The sequence below is a fragment of the Aegilops tauschii genome, chromosome 6, assembly GCF_002575655.3.
Source record: "Aegilops tauschii subsp. strangulata cultivar AL8/78 chromosome 6, Aet v6.0, whole genome shotgun sequence".
NCBI classification, from domain to species: Eukaryota; Viridiplantae; Streptophyta; class Magnoliopsida; order Poales; family Poaceae; genus Aegilops; species Aegilops tauschii.
In genome coordinates, this window is record NC_053040.3 from 492,972,860 (window position 1) to 492,986,810 (window position 13,951).

At 48.1% G+C, this 13,951-nt stretch overlaps 1 protein-coding gene and 1 long non-coding RNA gene across 10 annotated transcripts; one reads left to right on the top strand and one right to left on the bottom strand.

Annotated features, from left to right (window-relative positions):
- Positions 1-4,986: 4,986 nt before the first annotated feature.
- Positions 4,987-13,688, bottom strand: LOC109771359 (uncharacterized). 8 transcript variants are annotated; one of them, XR_012188290.1, is made up of 5 exons: positions 13,249-13,684; positions 10,499-11,562; positions 10,175-10,378; positions 9,715-10,024; positions 4,987-5,061 (listed from the first exon to the last, which is right to left on the bottom strand). XR_012188290.1 is itself a non-coding variant. In XM_020330056.4 (4 exons), exons 1-4 carry the CDS (start codon positions 13,638-13,640, stop codon positions 10,209-10,211), a joined length of 1,431 nt encoding a protein of 476 aa, XP_020185645.1. In that variant the 5' UTR covers positions 13,641-13,668; the 3' UTR covers positions 9,639-10,208. The 8 variants fall into 8 exon arrangements, 4 of the variants coding, with proteins under 4 accessions (XP_020185645.1, XP_020185644.1, XP_045086159.1 ...); XR_012188291.1 differs by having other exon boundaries at positions 9,715-10,378; positions 10,499-11,026; positions 11,222-11,562; positions 13,249-13,668; XR_012188293.1 differs by lacking the exon at positions 13,249-13,684 and adding an exon at positions 12,596-13,187.
- LOC109771361 (uncharacterized) lies at positions 5,897-6,747 on the top strand. Of its 2 annotated transcripts, XR_012188294.1 has the most exons (3): positions 5,897-5,976; positions 6,166-6,288; positions 6,476-6,747. It is a non-coding gene; the product is annotated as an uncharacterized lncRNA (long non-coding RNA). The 2 variants fall into 2 exon arrangements; XR_006665749.2 differs by lacking the exon at positions 5,897-5,976 and having other exon boundaries at positions 6,013-6,288.
- Positions 13,689-13,951: the final 263 nt, after the last annotated feature.

The following is a 13,951-nucleotide window of genomic DNA, read 5'->3' on the forward strand; positions in this document are numbered from 1 at the left end:
GCTATCTTTTAGCGTACTCAACAAGTGCATACATTCAAAGGCTTTGAGAGCATTATCAGAAATTAATCTTCCAGGAATGAACGCACTTTGGGTAGGAGAAATCACACCGTCCAACAGAGGTCTCAGTCTATTGACACGACACTTGGAGATAATTTTATATATGACATTGCATAGACTGATTGGCCGAAAATCTTTGATCTACTGGGGGTTCTTCACTTTAGGAATAAGCACAATAGTTGTATTATTTATCCCCTCCGGCATAAATCCCGAAATAAAAAATTGTTGAACTGCACGAACAATATCTTCCTTCAGCAAACCCCGATGTCTCTAAAAAAACCAGCTGGAAGCCCATCTGACCTTGGAGCCTTCAACGGGCCAATTTGAAAAAGAGCATCACTAATCTCTTGTTCAAAGAAAGGCTTACAAAGATCCTTATTCATCTCATCATTCACCACAGGTTTCACAAGCGAGATAATATGAGAAGGGTTTACTGTCTTGTCACAAGAGTAAAGATTCTTAAAAAATGAATTTGTGATACCTTTTATCTCGTCCACATCATGAGAGAGGGACCGCTCGCTCCTTTTAAGGGCCGAGATATTATTCTTCTTAGCTCTCCATGTGGCCTTTCTCTGAAAGAATTTTGTGTTCCTATCACCCCATTTCATTTTGTCCAAACACGATCTCTGCTTTCACATGATTTCTTCCTTTATCAAGAGCTCATCCATCTCCGCGAGGATTTTCTTCCTTTCCATAACAGCAGTATGGTCATTCCTTTTGAAGAGCACATTTAATCTTTTTCGTGCCGTTTCAAGCTTTTTAGGCAAATATCGAATATGTTCCTTACTCCACCCATGAAGGGACTTCATAACAATGTCCAACTTATTTGCCACATCTCCCGGGTCACTGACATGCGTACTTTTATTCCAACACAATTCTATTTGATCTTTCAGCGCCCCAGTCTCTCTCTCCCAGTACGCTTCATATTTCAGATTTTTCATAATCATCCCGGGATGAGGAACACCCATCACCTATATAAGAAGAGGACAATGATCTGACCTTGAGCTGATAATATGTGAGACCGTGCAATTAGGGAACATGGAGGACCACTGAGGACAAGCCACCGCACGATCAAGACGCACTTTCACATTTTTGTGACCTTCCTGCTTGTTATTGTAAGTCCAAGGAACACCTGAAAATCCCAAATCAAATAAATTGCATTCAGATAAGACCTCACGAAAATTTGCCATAAGTTTGTCCGACCGCTTGTTACGAGAAAAATGCTCATTCTGCCACATAGCCTCGTTAAAATCACCAACCATAAACCATGGTCCGGCCCCAAGCGGTTTAATTCGCCTTAACAGTTCCCACATCACATACCTTGGGCTCGCCTTTGGTTCACCATAGACAAAGGTACTTCTCCACTTACTGCCATCTTCTTTGCAAATGTACATATCAATAAAATGTTCATCGTATTTGTTCAGCTGCAGAGTGTAAAGGTCATCCCAAAAAACTGCTACACCACCATCTTTTCCTGGCACACAAACAACAAACACATTTTTCATACCCAAGCGGTAGTGCAAACTCTCAACATACTCTTTATTTTTTCTTGTTTCAGAAAGAAAGATAACGTTGGGTCGGTGTGTCTTTGAGAGGCCATGCAGGAACTTGATCAACATACTCTTTATTTTTTCTTAAAGATTAATGTTGATGCCTCCTATAGTGAACTTGATCGTCACGGTGGAAATGGACTAGGAATTCAAGACCATGCAGGAAAGCTGATTCGGGCACAAGCGATCTGGTATGAATTTCGAATGTCTGCAATGGCCATGGAGGAATTTGCTGTGCGTGATGAAGTTCAGCTTGCATCTGACCCGAGTTACAGAAGGGTTATTACTGAAACTGATGCCCTCTTAGTAGTTAACCAATGGAATACTCCAAGTGTGGATCGCTCGAAGATTGCTTCTTTTCTGAAGGAAACCCAAGAGCTTTGCTGGAATTTCGGCTTGTGTTTGCGCCAAGAGAAGCTAATGAGCTTGCACATTTTTGTGCTAAACAATGTAGCTCCTTAAGACGTAGATGTCTTTGGATTAGTTATATTCGGGCCTTCCTCACGGATTGTGTGAGTAAGTAGTGTATTCTCGCTGATTTAATTAATAAAGCTTTGTTGTTGTTTTTTCTTTTTCTTTTTTTGCCGGTGCCACAATGGATATGATTGCCGCAAAAGGCAGTGAAGGCGGATAATATTGAATACGTCTTCATGCACACGAGGAACAGAGTCACAGGTTTAAGACGAGCAGAGTATAAAGAGCAGAGCAAGGGGATTTTTTACCTAGATGCCATGTTAGTGGAGTATATGCGTGCTAAGAAATCGAAGCTTGTTCGATTCCCTGTGGCAATTCGTATATTTCTTTCGCGATTGGTTGGCAGTGAATTAGCAAACTCGCATGAATTAATCGATGGACTAATTACATGATCTAGAAGGGAGGACCCGAAAGGTCGCCTAGCGCACCTAGCTCTAGACAGAGGAGATGGACTCGGTGCTAGTACTAATCACTCAGTGTATATCTAATTAATCCAGGCTTCACTTTCACACCAGGCCTATTGGAGGCTCGCGGCAAGGACGGCCGATCTCCTCATGTTGCTGCTGTTGTGGGCGCTGGGCGAGCCGGCGGGGACTTGGGCGTCGTCGGCATCGGAGTCGCAGACGCAGACGTGGCGGAGCCGCAGACGCTGCAGGTGCATGACGTGGATGGTCTCTGGCGGGGCGACCTCGTCGGTGGCGAAGCGAACGACTGCGCAGGATCTCGCGGCGGACGCCATGGATCGGCGATGGGCGGCGTCTCTTAGCTAGCTAAGCTTGGATCGAGCGCTTGCTTGCTTGCTCGCTCGGTGTGCTCGTGCGCTGGGCGGTGGACTGTGGTGGAGGGAGACCGCAGCCAGCCTGGTTTCTTCTTTATATAATCAAACCGGCGACGAGCTGGAGTGGTGGAGCACGTCACCGGCCGGCCACATGTGCGGCCACTGGCCGGCCGCGTTAGCCACCGCGTATGTATGCGTAGGTTAGGTATCTTCCTTCCTTTTCACTCACTTTCGATGGCTCCACCAGCAAAGCAACCCATTGCTTAACTCACTCGTGCCACGTACGTCCTTGCCTGTCCTTTTCGATGGTGCCACGCATTTTGTTCAGCCTGCCACTCTTCTCTACACCAATCATACCAACGTGCACGTGGATGCACACACGCATGCATACGTGGCCTGGTAGCCATTAGTACAAAGTTGAGTCATCTATTTTGGAACGGAGGGAGTAGTTTGCCACGTTATTTAAGGGCACGAACAGAACGTGCTCGATTAGTTAGTTCGACTACTATTAATTGGCCGGCCTCCATAACACTGTCAGCTCTCACTTGTTTTGGGACGTTAGTTGATTATCCATATATGTATACTACAACGTAGGCCCTCGAATCAAATAGAATTGTGGTTGCAAACCAAGATGTGGTTCGATAGTTAGAAGGACAATGGTAGCCCAAAAATGAGACTACTTAATTTACTCTAATTTATGAAAATCATTTTAAATTGAAATTGTAGCCCAAAAATGAAAACCACAACTTCTCATGTTGAAATAAATCATGGAAGAAAAATATGTACTGTAGTCCGCGGAAAAGAAAACACGTCTGGGCTAAAAGAAGAAAGTTTAAAAATTATACCGCCCACTCCCTTTGATTCAAGGTAATACCCAAAAAAACATGTATGCCGAAACAAATTAACATACACGCCTAATAGGTATATTTGTGCATTGAATGCCACCCAAAATACATGCTGGTTAGGGAGTCTCGTCTAGTCGAGGCGTTCCTACCCTAGCCGCCGCCGCCACCAGGCGTCTAGGGTGAGGCGATCTATTTCCTCCGATCTCCACCGGCCAGGGCGCTGGCCCCCTCTCCCTTCGGCCGCTGCTCCGGCGGCAGGAGGGAGGGGGGACCCTGCTCCTCCGCTCTGTAGTTAGGGTTTGGATTTGGTGGTCGTGGTGCGTCGTTGGGGTGGTGGGAGCGGCGCCTGGACGAATAAATCCGCCTCAACTCCACTCCCACACCGGCGGTGTCTTTCACGGCGGCGTCTCGGAGTTGATGGCATCGTGTCTTTGTCGATCCCTCAGATCGGTAGCGTTAGGGTTCATGGATGGTGTTGGCGAGGCGGCGGCGGCGACTTCATCAGGTGTGTCTCTCCTTCTGCTCTGCCCCCGTTGATGTGGCGTTGTCTCCGGCGTCATGGTGGAGCAGGGAGGTTTTGTCGTTCAGGAGTACGCGCAGGCGATTGTCTACGCAAGTGACAGCTGGAAGATGGAGTATCTTGTGTTGGGTCTGTGGTTGAAGGCTGACAGTTCTGGTTTCCTCCTCCGACGTCGTCGTCATGCGGGGGTGTCAGTTCTGAAGTTTGATGGCGTGTCCGGGGACATGTTGCCCCGGTCTGATTCTTTCAACGGCTATGGTTTTGCTTCTAGCAAACTACTTTGGAGGTCCGTAAAGCTGCTGATCAGCGATGGAGTCGCATCGAGCTTGGGTGAAGAGGTAATCTGTCTTTTTATCCTTTGGTGGAAGCTTTGGTGGTGTCGAAGGAAAGGAACAGGCGCTGGTATTCTGCATAGGATTTTCCTATCTTTTCAGTTATGTATGGTTGGTGCTTACGTGCCTTGTAACTTGATCTTTATTCTATATAAATGAGACACGTATTATCATGCAAAAAAAATACATGCTGGTTGAGAAAACTGAAACCAACCACATTGATATGAAAATATGAAGCCAGAAGAACACTCCAGGACCAATGTCCAAGATCGCGGCTGGCACGATGCCGCATAGAAGTCAGAGGCGGCGAGGCGCATGACAGGGGGTCGGCGGTGGCGCAGCGCGGTGCTACCGCAAACCGGGGAAGAAGATGAAACTTCTCAGCGGGAGAATGTACACCGTAACAAGGTGCAGCCGAAGCAGAGGAAACAGAGCACTCACAATCCATTTTCATTTAGGAGCTGCATTCTAACCGGTCCAAGAACTGCCCCTAATACATTTCATTCTAGTCTATCTATATCTATATCTATATCTATCTATATCTATCTATATCTATATCTATATCTATATCTATTATCTATTATCTATTATCTATTATACTACCTAAAAAAACCGTAAGGTTCCGTTTTCCCTCCTACGTCCCTTTGTTTCGTCCGCCTTCGTCCATCGTCGATTAAGTTTTTTTTTTCACGCGCAATCGTCCCTGCCGAAAACGTCGGGATGCAATCCCATCTAGCACCGATCCACCCCGCCTCACCTCCGTCCTGACAGGCTCGGCGCCGCCTCCTCCCCTCCCAAGCACAGCCGCCGCTACACACCCCATCAGAGTGCACCTCCCATACTCCCTCTCTCTCTTGGAGCCGCCGCCGCTCCCCATCCACCCGGCGTGCATCGGATCGACCTTGTTCCCTCTCCTTGCAACGTGGGATATGGAAGGGGCCGCCTGTCGGGCACCAATCTGATGGGGGCGTGGTCATCTACCTCCTCCTCTCTCCCCACGTTGGTCCAGCCTGTCTTCTCTATCAGATCTGGCGGCCGCGTCGGCGAAACTGCTGGCAGTGAGACGGTTCGCGGGTGTGCGATAGGAAACATCGGCCGGTCGTCTTCGAGTCCGCCTACCACGGCGACCCCGCAGTACAGCCTCCCCGCCTCCAAGATGTGGCCTGGACAAGGCCGTCTTCTCCTTTCCTCCGTGGCGTCCAATGAAGAGCTACACCACCGTGGCACCACATGTGTGTTGTACCTTCGCCCCGCGGCCCTTCTGTGCTGGGATGAGGCAGCGTTTGTCTGTAGCACTCCATGTCCCACATCAACATTCCTTTCTTACTTAGTGTTGTACAAGTGATGCAATCAGGATTTGCTGGTTTTGAACATATCCCTGATGGAGTGAAAGGGACGGAAGAATTGGAAATACAATGAGGTAATATTTCTGTACAGGATAATTGCTCGAGTTTTTTCCTCTTCTCTAATCAAGTCGATTGCTGTGTTACAAGGTACGTAGATGGTTACAGGTGCAGCTACATCTGAAAATTTCATTCTTAAACGTCAAATAAAGCAACCAAATATTTAATTTGTTCCCTAATGATCATATTTGGTGTTATTTCTTTAGGATGGTGCATGGAGAACATGCTCTGTTGCCATCTTCATCCGCCAATTGGCTCCCAAATCTAAAAGGTGTGGCTGCCGAAACATGAGTCTAACAAGGCGCGGCTGCTGAACCAGGAGAACCGCAGTGAGTTTTTGATTTCTTATTTGTTCGTCAGTGAATCTATCTAGCATAGGATTACACCATACATCATTCTTCCCATCATTTATGTTCTGTAAATGAGATATGCAATTTTTCCTTGGTATCTTGGATAATGGCAGTCTGGTTCTTGAAGTGCGAAAATTAAACTGATATAAGTTATTTTGTTTTTCAGGACCTGGTCACAATGAATGAGTTTGAGACAAACCTTGTGTCATGTGTTATCGCACTCAGATATCGGAGCCTTGGAGAATGTAAAAGAAATGTTAAACGGGTAGATGTGGCCCCTCTAAACTTACCTGAATTGTTCAGCAAAGGTCCGCGATTAATGGTACCCATGTACATTCAGTAGGGCGAGTTGGTCTTGCTATATTGCATTCAGGCATAGTGTTGATATTTCATCAAAAATAAGTTCAAGCATGATATTTAAGATCAATTCTGGAAGAATGACCTGACACACCTGAACATAAGAAAAACATAAGGTGACTAAAAAATACATTGAACCAAATGTGCCTGACTGAATTTTATTTGGAATCGTACGTGTTATTATTCTTTGGATGTGGCTGGCCATTGCTAGCATGCATACATGTAGCCACATCTATGTGATATGGTCAGTATATATCTATCATGAGAATAGTATCTCATGCAATCAAGTCACAATTGTTTAAATTTCAAAAAGCCAAACTGAAGAACAAGCTGAATACTGCTCCTTCCTCGCTCGCGTCGCTCCCAGGGGGCGGCACGGGCGATAACCTAGCCGCCGCCGCCCCCACTCCGCGCTCCTTCCTCGCTCCCCTGCCACCGCCGGGGGATGCCGACGGGCAAATCTCGCTCGGCAGACGGCGGCGGCGGGGCCTCCTCGTCGTGTGGCGTGCGGCTTCGGCCCTGGACGGAGCTCCACTCCTGGTTGCGGCTGGGCGGCGGCGGGTCCTCTCGCCGGCGCAGGTAAGCCGGGGCAAGGTGGCGGCGCTGCTCCTTCCGACTCTCTACTGAGGGTGTTCGGGGCGGTGCTACCGCCGCGGATCTGACGACCGACGTCCGGATCTGCCGGTGGTGGCACTCTGGCGTGCTGCTGTGCCGGCGCTGCGGCTTGCAGCGGCTGCTGGGCGTGCTGAGTGCTGGAGTCCCCTCCCTCGGCTGGGGGAGCTACGGTGGCGGCGGAAAGCTGCAGTTTTTGGACGGCGGCACGGCGGTGCCGCGATGGTGTTTATGCTACGGTGGCTGTGGAGATTGGTCTCCGTCCCTGTACTGGTGTGCTCATCTTCTGCTTGTTCTGTAGCAGAGGGCTGGGCTTGAGGTAGTTGTGGTTGTGGCCGGAGGCCGGAGGCGTGATGGCACGGCGTGGTGCTCCGTTGCATCATGCAGGTGGGTCTGGTGATTGGCTGCAACGCTCCTTGCACAATTGTTGTTCTCCGGGCGAAAGTCTTGCACCTTCTCGGTCGGTGCCGATGATGGCGGCGTTCTTGAGCGTCGCGTACCTTCTTGAAGGCCTCATCGTGGAGATACATCCATTTATTCTCACAATTGTTATGTGATTCTGGGTGAAAACCCAAGCTCTATCGGAGCGGGCGTTGGCGACATTTATGTTGTTACCTTCTTGAAGGCACCGCTTTGGAATCCTTGACCTTTGTGGGGTGGTGGGTTCATGACAATTGTGCAGGTTTTCGGTCGTGGACTGGGCGGTGGAAGCCGGGGCGGCGGCTCCGGACGGTGGAAGTACGCCGAGGCGGCGGCCTCGGATGGCGATGCAACGGCGGCTCTATGGGGTAGGTTCGTGGCTCTGCATGGCTTGGGCGGCGACTTGGTGCTACAAGGGTAGCGAGGTCGTCGGCCTGGTTGGACGCGGCCCGAGGGGTTGGTCTGGCAGGAAGTCGGGGCGGCGGCTCCGGATGTTTGGCACAGCGTTCGTGGTCTGCGGTCGGTCGTCTCGTGTAGCAAGGGCTACAAGGCCCTCGAACCGTGCGGCGCTATGGCTTGTGAGCGGGCGGGGGATGTCGGAGCGGCGGCTCCGGAGCTGGGGGTGTGTGTTTGTTGCGATTGTGGCCTTGTGTCGTGTGGTCGACAAGGCTTCCTTGCTTGTGCGGTTTTTTGGCTCGGTTTTCCTTATAAACCGGCCACTTTGTGAGGTTTTCGATCCGGTTTCCCTTATAAACTGGATCAATTCTCTTCTTCTATAATGAAATGCCAGAGCTCCTGGCCCTCTGACGAGGTTCTGTCAAAAAAAAGTCACAATTGTTTATCCTCTTTGATTATCTTGCACTGCAGAATTGTTGTACGGAACAATTTATAGGTGGTATTCGTTATTTCTCGGTATGTATATGAACAATGATCGCACATATTCCTGTAAGCTATATTCTCTTCACATTTATGCATATTCTTGCTCAGACAGAAAAGAAAAGTAGTTGTAGTAAGTAGATATATTTCTTCCCATTTGTTTATTCTTGCTGGGAGCGAAAAACACATTAGCGACAATAAGCAGTTATGTATAAACTTCTGTCTTGCATACTGGAAATGGAAACTAATTATCATTTTTTGCTTTCTGACTTGCAATGCAGAATGTGAGAGCTTATACCCCCATAAAACAAGTGTTACAAAGTCTTTCAATGGTGGTCTTGTATACCCTCATAATTATTGTTGTTGTAGTCGTCATGTATAAATAGCAAGATTCTTTTTCAGTTTTTTTTTGGCGTCGATGAGCTCAGGAGCTCGGAGGAGGCCACCATGGAGCTGATGCCACCTCGGCAAACAAAACCTGTGCAGAACGAGAACGACGAGGCGAGCCAATACTACAGAGGAGCTGGACCATAGGGAGGTCTTAATTTTAAATAGCAATCTTGGTTGCTAGCATATGTAAGGTTTGAATTATCTATCTGCCTTTTAAAATATAAGTGTCTAAATACTAAATAATGATTATAGTGATTTATGACACTCAGGTACCGTTTGGTTTAGCATACAAGTGTCTAAATACTAAATATAAGTATCTATCCACACTTCGGTTTAGCAATTAGGTACCGTTTTCTTCATCTTACTAGCTCCAGTTTGTTGCAAAGGAACTATTGACTATAGTGATTTATGACGGTGCTTCCTGGTGATTTATGATTCCTACAAGTATATAGGAATATTTCAGCTCCATCATAGGAAAAATAATCTGAAATAGAGTTTCGGTGAACTTGACTATCATGACGTGAACTTGCTTCCTTTAGTTTGAACTTGGCTATCATGGTGTTTACAATCCATTATTCATGCTTGCTTTGACACTTGTGTGTTAAATCAATGCTTATGCATCTTATTAATGTTGCTCAAAATATCATGTTTGTAAGATCGGGTATATGTTCTGGTGACCTCAGAACACCATTTCATAATACTCTTGTTGTGATGAAATTGTTGCTCCCGTAGCAACGCACGGGCAATTACCTAGTATTAGAATTAAAAGCCACACAGTTTACATTTTTCCGCGTCTAAAGTTCGTCCTCAATCTACTTAATTCTCCTCTCAAGCTTGTTCTTCTTCATCGCAAGATCTCGAGTAGCATCTTCTTTTCCCTGCCTCCCAAATCGCTGGGAACTAACTCATTTCATATATTCACATGCTCTGAACCATCCAAAGGGCAACCTGGAAAACTGCTCAAAACGCCAGCTTCGTCATTGTGGGAGCAGCAGGCCGTCGCCGTCGCGCCGAAAAATAAGCTTGGACATCTTACAAGGTTGGCGCGATGAGTTTGTATCTGTAGAAACAGAATAAACACACACAGAGAGAGTTTCAGACTTGAGTGTCAGCCATGCAGTCCCTGGCTTGGGTTGAAACCAATGGTGTGTGCTGAGAAAACATAGTCTGGCTTTTGTGGATCCGCCATGGTTTTGGGGCATAGACCGACCAGGACAATCTCGAGCAGGCCGTCCTCACGTTCATCACCATGGACGGCGTTCTCCTGCAGGTTGGAGAGCATGACGTCTACGTGGTCTCTCCCCTGCCAAAGTGGAGCGCGAGCCTGGCATCCGTGACACCGAGTAGGCGAGGGAGGGCACCGCCGAGAAAGAAGATGGCTCTGCGGCCAGGCAGTAGGCGCCAAGAGCTTTTACTGCAAGATTAAGCATAGTTAAGGTATCACATGTAATACAAGATTGACATAACTCATCAAAACATCAGTTTGGAAGAAGAAAGGGAACTATGCAACATCGAAAACAAGCAATGGCAATACCTGGAGAGTAGAATCTTGTGTAAGGAAAAATGGGAAACACAATATCAAGTTCATTCCACCGCTCAATCTTCATCATGGACTTGAGATGGATCATGTAGACGCTAGTATCCGCACAAATGAAGATCACATCAGCATCTTCCGCATAGCCAACAAGCAACGGATGACAAAGCGATGTTTCCGGCCCAAGAAGCTCTTCGAAGTCAATGATGCGACGTGTCCATGGTACCCCCCCATCAATGCTACCTACCCTTGACCACAAATGGAGACTCGAACCATCAACCCCAGCAAAACCAACAAGTCCATCCTCCGCGGGCATGATGATAACCTGCTTACAGTAGCTATGTGGCACCTCCTCAATTAAATCCAATCTATGCTTATCCAAATCAAACTGAATGATGTGATCGTTGTCCAACAGCCAGTACAGTGTGTTTCCAACCAGAACCGTCGGCAATGGGACGACAAATGAATCAGGCATATGAATCGAAGTGATCTCACCCCAGACGCCAGTCTCGGACGAGTACACGCAGCCTGCGGTGATGAAATCAACCTTGTTACTGAACACTAGCACCACAAGGACCGGGCACGAATGACAGTTGTCGTGGCCAGCAACGCAGAGAACCGCGCCATTGTATGTGGCCTGCTTGGGGAGCTGCGTGGGATACGGCAGCCAGATCGTGTCACCGGTCACAAGGTCCAAGACGAGCAGCTCATTGCAGCACTTACATTTCAGGAGGGCACGACCGTGGCGACAGTCCAAGACCGACAAATAGTCGTGGTCAATCTTGCCAACAGCGGAGCCCGCGAAGGTGTTGGTGATGGAAACGAAGAAGGGAAACGATGGCTGGTTGCTGAAGAAGCCGAGCACGGGAGGAGTCCCCCGGTGGAACTCGTGGAAGCGGCAAAGGAAGCGGGCGTCGTGGATGAGGCTGCGCCAGTGCTTGCAGACATGAGAAGCACGGAAAAGATAGATAGGCTCAGGCGGAAGGCGCATGAGAATCTCCACAAGGAGGTCATCTGGGAGAATCTGTATATGAGGCGGCGGACATGGCGGACCAAGGTTGTACCTGAAATAGCCATTCCAAGGTGAGTGAACTTGTCATGAACATATTCAGAAGGATATGCACTTCTTCTTTAGTATAATATGAAAATCCGATATGAATTTCTTTAGTGTAATTTTGACAGGTGTCTCAAAAGAATATGCACTCCTGCACTTCTTTAGTATAATAAAAAGGCAATATTCAAAAGTAGTGCATATTCAAAAGAATGAGCACTTTTTTTTAATGGGCACTTCGATAGTGCATATTCAAATGGATATGAACTCCTTTTGAACTTATTTAGTGTAAATTTGACAAGTATCTCAAACACTAAGCTTATAGCTTAATGATCTTCATTGGAATACATGCATGTGAACAATTTTGATCTGCTTTTTTCAACATTATCCCCTCCCCCAGATTTTACAAATTCTGACATGGCAAAGCATATTTACATGTTTCACATGCATTCCCTCTATCCATCAGCAATCAAATTGCAAAGTCAACATAAGTGCAAATCAAATTGCACGGAACTTACACATAATCATAAGTTATATAACATATAAATGGAATTTACACGTACTTGATAGTTTACTGAAAGCTATCTACAAGGTCAAAAAAAAAAAGCTATCTAACATATGTGTTACAGGCCCTTCCAACCTATGCAATGGGCATTTTCAAGTTCTCGGCAAGGATGTGTGATGACTTAATGCAAATTATACGGAATTTCTAGTGGGGCAATGAGGAGAATACAAGGAAGATTCATTGGATTTCCTGGGAGAAGATGATTGTGTCTAAGAGTCAAGGAGGTGTGGGTTTCCGGGACCTCATAGCTTCTCGACAAACATGGTGTTTAATCAAGGCCCCGGATAGTCTGTGTACCCGCTTGCTAACAGCTTCATGGACTCTTGCGGCACTAACAGCTTCGTGGATCAAGTTATGGTCAGTCAACTTGGCCTACTGCATGAAAAGACCTCTCTGCTCAAGGTGCAGCTTGCTAATGGCCAGAAGACCGTGACGACACTTACTCAAATTCAGTTAAACGACGGTCAGGATGGAAGCGGACCTCTGGAGTGAAGAGCAATGGCTGAGATGACCCTTTCTGCTGCTGTAACTGAAATTTGGGAGACAGGATGGCATTGTCCTTCGTACCGCTGTAACTGAAGCTCGTGATATATGCCGTGCATGGCTTGGAAATGAAGTAAGAAGAGAAGAATTTAGTTGCTCTTTCTCTCTTCCTACCCCCGATCTCAACTAACCCAGGAACCTTTGATTTGTCGCAAGTTGGTTCCCAAATCCCACAGATCCACTATTCCCATCTGATCGGGGCCTTACGCGTCAGCAGCAGCTCACAGCCGCCGGCGCACTCTTGCGATTTTAGCCCCCTCTCTAGAGATTCTCATAAATAAAGCTCTGGTTCGATGGCCAAAAACATTGACCCTAGTTCATCATACAAACAAAGTGAGAAAACAAAACCAACTCGATCCAAAATCCAGCATTAGATTTCATAGTTGGCAGAGAAGTTTCATACTGTGCTTGGGTTTAATGTAATAACCAGACTAATATGATTCTATGAGGTGACTAATATGACAGAAGAAAGTGATTCATATTCGAAATTTCATCATCGACCAACGCCAAATTCATACAGTTTTGTAGCCTGTAATGTAAATAAAATAAATAAAAACAGGGGGATAGAAGTTAACATCAGAAGAAGGGGACCTGGCGGGGGCGAGGAGCTGCGCGGAGTCGACGGCCTCGGAGTAGGACTTGCCGAGGCGGCGGAGCTCGGCCACGCCCTCCGGCCGCCGGGACGGAGGCGGCTGCTCGGACGCGGGGGAGGCGGGCTGGCTGCGGTACGCGCCCCGGCGAGCACACGTACCTCGGCGCCGGGCGGGAACGCTCTGGGCTGCGGGGAGTGGCGGCGGGGGGTGCCCACGGCGCGCGGAGGCGGCCCCGCTGGCCCCCGACGGCGGGGACTGGCGCGCAGAGGCGGCCGACGGCGGGGGGTGCCTACAGCTCGCGGAGCCGGGGCCCGACGGCGGGGGCTGCCGACGGCGGGCGGAGGCGGCCCCGCTGGCCCTCGACGGCGGGGAGGAGGAGCGGCGCGGCATGGGTGTTTCTGAGGCGGAGGTGTTTCTGAGGCTGTGAAATGGAGTAACACTTTTTTTTTTGAGAAGATGAAATGGAGTAACACGTGGTGGTCAGGGATAGAGGACGGGCTCTCCTCGCTGGGCTGTCTAGCGGGCCGACTTCCGGTGGCCCGTCAAGCCGTAACACCGTTAACATGACTCTTCCAAAAAATCGAGAGAATTGTTCCAAAAGTAATCAATACAGGCAAATCATACCCTCTGGCCTCTTCCCTTCCTCTATCCCTCCTTCGCCTCCGATGTCTTTTTTGTACGCCTATGTTCCTCCTCCCTTC